The 10,559-nt window shown below is 41.7% G+C and overlaps 1 protein-coding gene across 1 annotated transcript in view; it reads left to right on the top strand.

Annotated features, from left to right (window-relative positions):
* Positions 1 to 1,262: 1,262 nt before the first annotated feature.
* The window catches only part of SPECC1 (sperm antigen with calponin homology and coiled-coil domains 1), a 68,905-nt gene continuing 59,608 nt past the window's right edge, over positions 1,263 to 10,559 (top strand). Inside the window, exons 1-2 of the mRNA XM_010009089.1 lie at positions 1,263 to 1,409; positions 4,261 to 4,399. Of these exons, the coding sequence (XP_010007391.1) occupies positions 1,263 to 1,409; positions 4,261 to 4,399 (286 nt within the window). The remainder of the gene's footprint in view (positions 1,410 to 4,260; positions 4,400 to 10,559) is intronic.

Raw genomic sequence — 10,559 nt, 5'->3', positions numbered from 1 at the left:
AAATGAAGTAGGAAGCAAATTACGAGATAGAAAATATTACTCAAGCCCTTCTACTGCCTCAGCCAGGAATAAATTGTTTCAGCATCTCTATCAAAGTGTTGCTGTCCAGGTTCACCCTGTCCCAGCTGGACTCCGAGAGTGTGCTCACTGCAGGCATGTTCCCCTGGTTGAGGCTGTGGGCTGGTCTCTTCCTACATCTGCTGGTTACCTGGTTAACAGACAAGGAGTTAGCTTCTGCCTACACAAGACTGACAGGCAGCTACATCCTGTGTCTAATTTAGAAAATGAAGCTGCAGAAGGAAAATGTTGCTCATACTGAAGTGGGGGTGGTTAGGAGATATCAGGCAATCTCCCCTCCCTTCTATACCCAGCTTGGACTGGTGGGACTTTTTTAATTCAATGAATTATGTTATTCTGCTCTTGGTTTGGATTGGGCAATAGTTGGTGAAAATGTGGCTTTAAACCTACAAGTGATGAGCTAGCTATTCAATTGGCAATAGTCTGCCTACTGAGGGAAACAGACTAGTTGTTATTGCTTGCAGATTAAATGTATTCAGCTATAAATAAATAATTTTAAAAAAGAATTTGTTTGCTGATTCCTGGCAGGACTTCTGTCTTGCATAAGTTTATCTCTGAGGAGTAGGGGATCTGGTTTTTTGTTTGCAAGGAATTTGATAATTTTAAACTGTTTTTTGTAAATCTTGGTGTTGTGAAACATCATCTCACTGTGGCAACATCAACTGCTGCTTCTCTAGAAGACTGATAAGTTAAAGACACCATTTTCTGTACAACTGGGGAAACGTGCCTCTCCTGTGACTTTTGAAAAGTGTTATTTCAGTTGAAGATGTTGGATCTAAAAGTAAGAGAAGTAACTTCTTTTTATTCCAAGATTGGCCCCCATGGCTGTGGTCCTCAGTGTTCTCAGTTACTCTTTCATTGTGCTTCAGCATTTTCAGGTGTTCTGCTGTGGCTGGTAGAGGCCTGTGACTCACATGGTCAGTGTTCCTTAGGTGGTGGTTCATGCTTACCAGACAGTGTGGCAAAAATGAAAGTGGCTGTAGCCTGCTCTAGGGTTCTCTAGGCTGAATTTTGATGTGTATAAGGGGGAGGGGAAGTTTAGCATGGCCTTTTCAGCCCTTTAAACTGCTGCCAGGTATCTCTGCTCTTGTTCAGATGATAAAAAGACATGTATTTTTTGTGTATACATTTCTATATATACTTTTTTTTTTTTGTCTCTGTAGACAGAATTATTTGGGAAGAAAATGAAGAGTACTGCCAGGCCTTGGAGTGCAGCAGCAAAGCAAGGGAGTCATGGGGTTGACAGAGGAAAATTGCTTTCCAGCACCCCAACAGGAATGAAAGCATCCAAGTCCTCCACTTCACTTGCCTTTGAATCTCGGCTCAGCAAGGTACTAACCAGCAGGGGCTGTGCAAGTATTGTAGCCTTGTTCCAGCTTAATGCTGAGGTTTAGTTCTGGAATATTACTACACCCTGAGACTTGGACTAGGCTTGACCGCTGTGTTAAGCATAGGGAGATTATAACTGTGTTGTGTGTTAATGCACATTTCTGAACATATTTGCATGTGGTGGGGGAGACTGTATCTGTACAAGGTATGAGTGGGTTCTTTTACACTGAGTGTGAGGGAATTGCCTTAACTTTGAAGATGGAAAAAAATAAATGTCAAATTCTTAGTTCAACTGATTGTTACACATGTGAAGAAATTGAGATTTATTAATGGATTTCTAGAATTCCTAAAAAGGCCTGTGTCCTTTCCTTCAAGGCAAAATATGTTTAATAAAAGATACTACTTGCAATGGAACAAACATATATCTTTCTATACAGATATATTTCAAAAATAGCAGAAATTTCTGTCAATGTAGTGCTTTTAAGAAAATGGAGGAATCCCCTGAAATACTGCTGCATCTGTACCCTTGCAGCCAGCAAACAAAAATAATCTTGTTGTCCAAATACAGACCAAAATACCAGTGATGAAAATAGCCGATGGGCTTCCTCATTGTAACTGTTTCCAATAGTAAAGTTGAGTAAACATTATACAAGGTGTTACAGTAGTTTTTATCAGGAGGAACTGTTGTCACAGTTTCTCAAGGGAAGGATTAATTTACTTCACTTGCTCTGTAGATTCTCAGGTGCTCTGAGCATCTTACCAATAGGATATTTCAGTCCAGTGCTCCATTGAAGTGTGTGGCTGAGGCAAGCATCTCTGCAGAAATGCTACTGAAGAGACTAATCTGACATCATTAATTTGTATATGGTGTTACATGTAGAGGGTTTTCTTCGTAATTACAGCTAATACCTTCAAATTGTTGATGATCTGCAAATGCAAGATCAGCCAAATGATTTTCTTGAAGAAGCAGGGTAGAAAAAGGCACGATGTTTGCTTTCTTGGAAGAGGGCACATTGAAGAAATTCCTTTAGAGAAACTGCAGGTATCTCTAAAGGCCAGAAAGCCAGATCATTCCATTCTGCACTGAAGAGTGAGCTGACAAAAGCTCTGCCAGAAGGCAAAACGCTAGCTCTTTGGTATTCTGGAGCAGATGAACACTTCAGCTATTGGAATTTGTGCTCACAGGGTCCAGGAAACCACAGACTCTTAGTCAGAGGAAGAGATGAAAGGGAAAAAGAATTGGAACTGAGAGACTTCATTTTGCTTAGAGATCTTGCATTCAGGAGCTGCTAAATGAGGAGAGCAGTGGTTTTCAGCCTGTGGTTCAGGGACCCCCTGGGTGTCACTGGACAACTTCAAAGGAAGTGGCTTTTGATTGGATTTTTAGTTGTCCACAAACTGAAGAGAGAAAATACTGTTCTAGGGAGGCTCTGGAGCTTTAGTCTTCTAAAATGCTTAAAGTATTTTTCCTAAAATTAGAGGTCCACAGGCTGCTACAAAGGCACGCAAATGAGGAAGCAGCTGACCAGAGTTCTGAGGTCAATTGCTACTTCTGCTTGTTGAAGCAATAGAATTTTAGTGTTTTTCTTTAAATCTTAAGTTCATTGTGCTTGTACTGTGTGGATTTCCTAAGGACACATGTAGAATAAACTTTCTTTACCAGATATCCTGCTCCCAAAAAGACCACTTGGCAGCAGTGGTCCCTTGCTTTCCCCTGCCCAGTAAGGCTTACTCAGTAAATTAGTGAATATGTTTTAAAAGGCACATACTGTAAAATACCCTGCAAAGCAAATAGTTCACTTTCCAAGCTTATGAAACAAATTGGTATTAATCTTTAGAATTCTGCAGCTGATTTATTCTGAAAACCAGTGTGTTTTGGGTTTTTTTTGTAGTGAATTATTTCCTTGATGGTCACATGAACAAACTGCCTTCTTGTGAACAGGCTTTTCAGTTTCTCTTCTGCTGAGTCCTATAGTCCTTAGTAAAACAAATAGCTCTGGGTGCTGTCATGAGATCATTTGCCATCTTTGCTCACTGGTTTTCAATAAACAAAGAGGGTAAATAGCTGCAATCATGTTTAAGATAATGGTTTTCCAATCAGTAACTGCTTTACATCTTGCACTGGCTGCTCTTGCCTTTTATTGAGCTTCTCAGCTAATTGATTTTCAGATTTTGGCTTGGTCTCCAGCATGTGTTTTTCACATCAGGTAATCTAGTTTATGAGGCCACGAAGTTTGGTGACTCCTGTTTGACAAACATGGGAAGGAACTGGCAGGTGGTTGCTATTGGAGTGGCTCAGAAGTTTCTTCAGAGGATCTAAGGTCACCATTAAGGCAAAACTGTCATCCTCAGTGGAGCAACAAGAACTAGCAGGTCCTTTTGGGATTTTTTTTTGATAGACAGATTAAGAGCCAGTTATTTGCTGCTTTGACTTACTCATTGTGTCAGGGTTTGCAACTGGCACTTACCTGCAGAGACCCAAATGTCTGACTTAAAGGTAAACCAGTGAAGAAATACAAGGAGTGCTGTTTAGAGCAGGATCTGAGAAGCCAAAGTTGCCAGTAGTCTACACTGGTAAGCTGTTTTCTCCCTGCCTTTCAATTATTTGCTGCTTTAAACAGCAAATTTTTCTGCCTTCACTGCTGAAACAGTATTGCCTCCTAAGCCACTTCACAAAAATTTGGAATGCAAAGGAAAGGCAAAAAACCCCCAAGAAATTATTTGGTATGGTTATCATAGTAATAGTCCTCTGGGGTTACTTAATGGAAACGTTCCTTTTCTCCCAGGAACCCTGTGTTTTGAACTGGGACTGTTCAAGGTGTTGTGGTTGCTCACAAGCTCTTTGTGTTGCAGTTGAAGAGGGCGAGCAGCGATGACATGCTGACAAAACCCGGGGTGGTGGCGGCAGCTTCTGGAGTCTCCAGACTGAAGAAGACCATCACAACAGGAGCCATTTCGGAGCTCGCAGAGAGCCGGCTGAAGCCCAGCACGGGTGGGTACCGAGCGCGGGGCGGGGGGGATGGAGGCTCCTGGCAGTGTCGCCGCTCCCAGCGCCTCGCTGCGTTCTCCTCGTACGTTACAGCTGTACCGTCCCAGATGCCTTGGCACGCTGGCCTTTCTACTGGGTGTAGAGCCCAGGAGCCTCACGTTCAAGGGAGAAGCTGCTGAGGGCTCCCAGGGGCCGTGGGTGGGTGACCCGCCCCCTCGGGCGGCCACGCGGTGGCGCCGGCGACCCGCGCCTGTCCCCGTCGCCTCGGGGCGGGGATGGGACCGCCTGTGGCGGGGCTGGCAGTGGGGGTACTGAGCCCTCTGTCTCTCCGAGCAAGGAATCAATTAAACCTTTCCTCCCCCCCACCCCCCGCGCCCAGTTTTCACCATATATCATGGCATTCTCTTTCCCCCCGCTGCTATATAAGCAGAGCTGTTCCCTTCCTGTTCTCGTGGGACGCAGCAGGGAGGCGAGAGCAAAGAGCCAGCCCTGGCTTCTGTCTGTATCTTCACGGACAGCTTGTGCTCCTCAGCAGCGCCGTGGCATGCTCGCTCCCTCTGCGTTAGCCCCATCAGCTTCTTCCCATTGGTTTCCAATCCAAGCCTGTTTCTAAAGGCGGCGACACCATCTGCATACCAAGGGCTGCTCTGCAAACGCTCTGCTCGCCCCCAGGAGCTCAGCAAACGCCTGCTTTTGTCTGCTCCCTGGTGGCATTTCCAAGGGAATGTGAGATCTTATTAAATTTGACCATGACCTCCCTATTTGTCACAGCCTCTGCAGGATTTGGCTGTGTAACAGAACAATGTTACTAACCAGACAGTGATTTGTGGAAAAAAAATATATTAAAAAATAAATGTATATATATAAAAATTAATCTTTATATGCTCCCCCCGACTCCTGAAAGAAAATTATGCATCTTGTAACAGCATGAATGCTTCACAGTAACCCGAAGACAGATCATGCTCTGCAGTTAATTGGTGTGTAAATCCTCAAATTTCATAGTGACTAGTTATATCCAAAGGCATTTGAGATTCACCAGCCAATGAAGAGGCATGATGCTGGCAAAAGATGCTTGGGAGGAGTAACTTGGGGTGAAGAAAACCTGTACAGATGATGAAGCATAAGATCCTGGGAATGCAGCCAGGGAAACAGCACTGCAGGGAGTCCAGAATGGAATACATATGTCAGATACAAAAATACTAGTACTGGAATAGAGAGCCCTCTTCTGCATGCATATATAATAGCTGGGATTGGAGGAAGGGTAAGATTTATGATCATGACTACTTTAAATACAAATGGTAAAATGGTTTATGGAGGTCGAGTTACATCTGGGTATTGTTTTGCCAATTTAAATTACATCATTGCAGCTCATCTCATGTATGGCTTTGCATCAGCATTTGTAAAAGTATGAATGGGAATATTAGAGCTCAGCAAAAACAGTCCAAGTGTGGAGCTCTGCATACTGTGTAGATAAACACTAGGAATATATGTGCTTCTAAAATTCCTTTGGGTCTAGAGAGAACTGCCCCAGGTCTTATGGGGGCTATTATATCTACGTATGCAAAAATATCTGTATCTTGCAGGTCTTAGTTTTCACAGTGGTTTCACAGTCCCAAAGGGTGCTTGTAAATCTAGCCATGTTCTGAGAATGTGTCACTGTCAGGGCCACTGAAGGTGCTAGATATTAGTGAGCAAGGTTACAAAGCTGAATGCTGCTTTGAGATTGTCACAGCATGAAAAATACCAATAGGCATATTGTGGTAGTCTGTTGTTGCTAAGAGGAAAACTAAAAATTGGATACAACAGAGGGCACAAGATGTTCCTGGGAACAGTATGTAGAAAAAGAGAGAACACATTAATCTGCTAGATTTTATTGAAGTAATACCCCAAATTGTCTCTGATTGTGATCAAACTACACTGCAGTGCTCACTGATGGGAGGCTAATTCCTGTAGCTGGGAAATGCAGATGTTTGTGTAGACAGCCAAGTGTGCAAATCTTCTTCTGAAACCACTTTCTTTGGTTTCTTCACTTCAGTTCTGCATTTTCCTTTCATATCTTAACTTCAGACATCATGTCTTCTCTCCCCACCCCCCTTGATTGTACTTTTTAGATTGGGCTTTGTTTATCAAGTGAGCAACTTGATTATTTTACTGAAATTATAATATATTCGTTCCAGCTACACTCTGGTTGTACTCAGTTGGTATTATGATATTGTGTAAGAGAAATTAAAAGAAGCAAGGTTATGGGAAATAAAAACAACAATTTAGGTTGCTTTTGTCTTTGGGTGTGACTATCCAGCATTTGTGTGCTGACCCTGAGCAATAGCCTGTGTTCCAAATGCTGCAGATAATAAATAATTGACATCAAGATTGCTTGTTTAAATAGGCTTGTTTGTATGCTGCCCTTGGTGGAGTTTCAGTTATTCATTCTAGCTTTTTGCTGACATAACTACCCCTGTCTGCCTGTCGGAAGCTAATGCTGTAAATCATAAGTGGTTTAAATAGAGATGAGGCCAGGCTCATGTCTCCATTCTTGGCAACTGGAGTGGAGCAAATGGAACTGGGGACTGGTTCTGGCTGGAAGTTCCGTGCAGTGGTGTTTGGCTTTGCAACTGCTTGGCAGTTTGAAGTCCCAAGTAATGGGAAATGACACGCAGGGAGAAAGAAGTGTCTTGGATTCAGCTTTCTTATCCACTGTGTTATGTCTTTCCATGTACTGTCCTGAAGTAGCAATTTGGTTTTATGCAAAAACCAAACTTAGAGCTCTTGCATGGCTTTTAATGCTTCAGTAGATGAAAAAGAGCTGGAAAAAATGCAGAACAGATGGAAAAAGTCACTAAGCTTGAAAAAATGCTTGTTTTAGTGTGTGCACTTGTGAAGCTATCCAATCTATGAAGCCATATTACTAAAAAGAAAGATGTTTAAATAGGTAAATTTATATCTTCATGAAAAAATAGGACTTGTTTCCTTAAGGTTAAAAATTACAGGAAATCAGTTGTGTTTTTCCAGATTCTGATCCTTCAAGGTTTGCAAGCCAAATAACCTTCTATACTGCTATTTCACAGAGAATTGTAAAGCTTCTGATGTGACCATATACTTCTCAGGAAGTGCATGGCATGGCAGTACTGGTATGCAAATGGCAAACTTGGGCTTCAGAGCACTGAGGTTACTTGCTCGGTGGGTCCTAGAAGTCATTCCAAATCCTTGCTCTTGGTTCTGTCACTCACTCTGTACAAACTCCCCATTTGTGCACTTTCTGAAAATTTCCCTCAAGGCTTCCTGGTTTAATCATGCTCCTGTGCTTCCTTGCTGTTATTTCAGTGCCAGCAGCTATTTTCTGTCAGGTCTGACAGGAGCAAAAAAGAAGTCTTATGCTGGGCATGAGAAGGGAGAGACAGCCAGGATGTGTGGCTGTGCTGTGAGCATGTACTCTGAGAGCTTTCAGACTACTTCAGGCATTCCTATTTCTCACAAATATACTGATTTTTATCTCAAGCTCTGCCAGCTACAATATGAAGTATCAGTTGCCTGTGAAATATAACAGCTGTACTTGTTTTCTCAGGCTGCTTCATCAGCTTATTTCTTTATTCCTAAGTCTAAATTTATGTAGACATTGAATGTGCTTTAGAAACTGTCAATAACAGTGTTATAATCACCTAATTTATAACTTAAGGAGATCCTGGGTATTTTATTGACAAGCTTAGGATCCCTCTAAAGCTCAAACCATTATTAGAAGACAGATAATGTACCTTCTTACAATGATGTGTTATTTCTGTGGAGGCCAGGAGAAGCCAAGATGCCAACAGGAAGGTGAGGGATGGCCTACTGTGCCATCCCAAACTCAATCAGAAATGGCCACTTAGTTTTCTGCACTAAATGGGAAAAATAATTAATTGCCAGGCATTTGCATCCCCACAACACGTGTGTTCCTTGCTGTGTGTGGCTGCTGAGCTGATTAACAGCAATGGGTGGAGACAGGGCCAGTGCAGACGTAGAGAGGAGGCAAACTCCAAGATATTAAGAGTTTCAATTATCTCCCAGGCATCTAGTGTCAAGACTCTAAACTCTGCAGGTTACCTGAACAAAAGCTGCTAATCCCAGAATGGAGCCCTGCCAGCATCAGGAATGAAGCTGTACAAAGCACCCTGGTGTAATAAGCCCAGCAAATTAAAGAGTAGAATACAAATACCAAGAAATTTGGCATAATTAGGGAAGACTGTAGAAGGACCTGAGGAATATATTCTGTGTGGAACAGTTTGGTTTGAACAATTGTCAGTCCCAATAAGGAGGGCCTCTCCTTTTGTTGAGGTTTTCTGTGAATTGGTACTCTCATTCCTGCCTAGTTGTCAGAGCTAACATCCCAATAACCATCTATGATACCTGGTTACTTTCAGTTCATTCCTAGTTCCAACAGAGCACCTACCATTAGTGCATTTGTCCATCACTGTGGAAAAAATCTTGATTTCCCTCTAAAATATAGTGGCTTGTAGCTTTTTGTGTTGATAGAAATGGTATCCAGAAAAGAGGCTATATCACCGTGAGGCCAACTGGCCACTACCAGTGTTGGTGCTGGGAAAGAATGAGTGTGACCTGTGAAACTTGAACAAGTTCAGCTATGCATTATTTTAGAGGGGAGCCTGGTATATGGTTTTATTGCACATGTCACTTGTAATATATATGCTTCTTTCCCATCAAAATTGAAAATGTGGCAGACTGCAAATTTAAGAGCTTTCCTGCATGTTTATAGAATTGTCACTTCAAGATTCCTATTTGAGAGTAATATATAGAATCTATCAAATTTACTGTCTTCATTCTGTTAACTTCTCTGCTTGGCAAGTGCTTGTCCCTTTCTGATGTGGGGTAACCATGTGAAGCTAATCCAGACCAGAGGCCTTCTCTACAGAAAATTCAAGAAAAGTATTTTTATTAATAAACACTTTATTTAAGAAAAAAAAAATCCTTGAAAAAAATCCAATTGACAGTTTAATTCTTCATAAGATGTTAATGCACCCCAATTAGGACAGGAAAAAGGAAAGTAATTTCTTTTGAAGGACAGCTATCTGACCTTGGGGCCCTTTTCATTCTTCCATACATCAGTTTGTGACAGGCCCTGCTTTTTGTGATCTGTCACATCAAAGGACTGCTCCAGGTTTGTAGAGAGGTTGCTGCACTTTGCATTCAGCCTCGTTACTGTCTCACTTTTCTTGTGAAAGATGGAGACAAATGTGAGAGACACTAATGAGATCGGTATGTTCTGTTCCACAAGACTTCACCAGCAACCAAGTGACTGATCTCATCTGGGGTTTCCCAGGAAAAATTAATATGCTTTAGAACTTCCTCTGGAAAGCTAGTTGTATTTTTAAACCCTTTCCAGGTACAAGACACAACTCTTGCATAATTATTCTTTATTATGAAGAAAAAATTGATTCTAGCTCCAGAACTGATACAAAAAAGAAAGGATAAATGTTTGTCTTATAGGATATTGGAAAAGACACTTAGTCCAGTAGGACAGGAGCTCAGGTAGTTCTTTAGTGAAATAATAGCAGTGATCTTATAATTAAACCCTGATATCTGTTGGCTTGAGATCTCTGGACTAGAAAGATCTATTGATGGTTGGTTTCTTGTCCTGAAGGTGGCATGTGAAGGTTAAGTGACATCGTTATTTTTATTCTGTTGTTGACTGCATTGTATGAACTTTCTTCTATAACTGGAAATGGAGTCAGAGTGATGCATTTTAGTGACTCTTGGGACTTCCAATACCTGATCCTGTTAAGATAACAGCTTCTCTGGAACCATTCACAGTCATCTTGCATTATTAAACAAGTGAGAATTAACTTCTGCTGGCAACACTGGCTGCAGAATGTACTTTTTTCAGTTTTGTTGCTGTCCTAATCTACTGCACAACTCACATTTCCTGCACTTAACACATTATATAAGATTTTGCATGCAGCTTCTGGTTTAAACAATCTGTGAAACAGAGACCCTTTTCTTTGTTGTCTATTCCCCTGAGAATGACTTTGTTGGCACATGTTTACCACCCTGAGGCCTGAGCCAGTTAAGAGGATTCAGTGTGTGGTAAGGATACTGAAATGCTAAATCTTAGAGTCTTTAATGACTTGACTCATTAAATTGTTGATAGTTAATTGGCTCAAGCCAACATGTG

This window comes from Chaetura pelagica, unplaced genomic scaffold, assembly GCF_000747805.2.
Source record: "Chaetura pelagica isolate M959 unplaced genomic scaffold, ChaPel_1.0 scaffold72, whole genome shotgun sequence".
NCBI lineage: Eukaryota > Metazoa > Chordata > Aves > Apodiformes > Apodidae > Chaetura > Chaetura pelagica.
The sequence above is the reverse complement of the archived record's forward strand: the minus strand, read 5'-3'. Positions and strand labels throughout refer to the sequence as shown.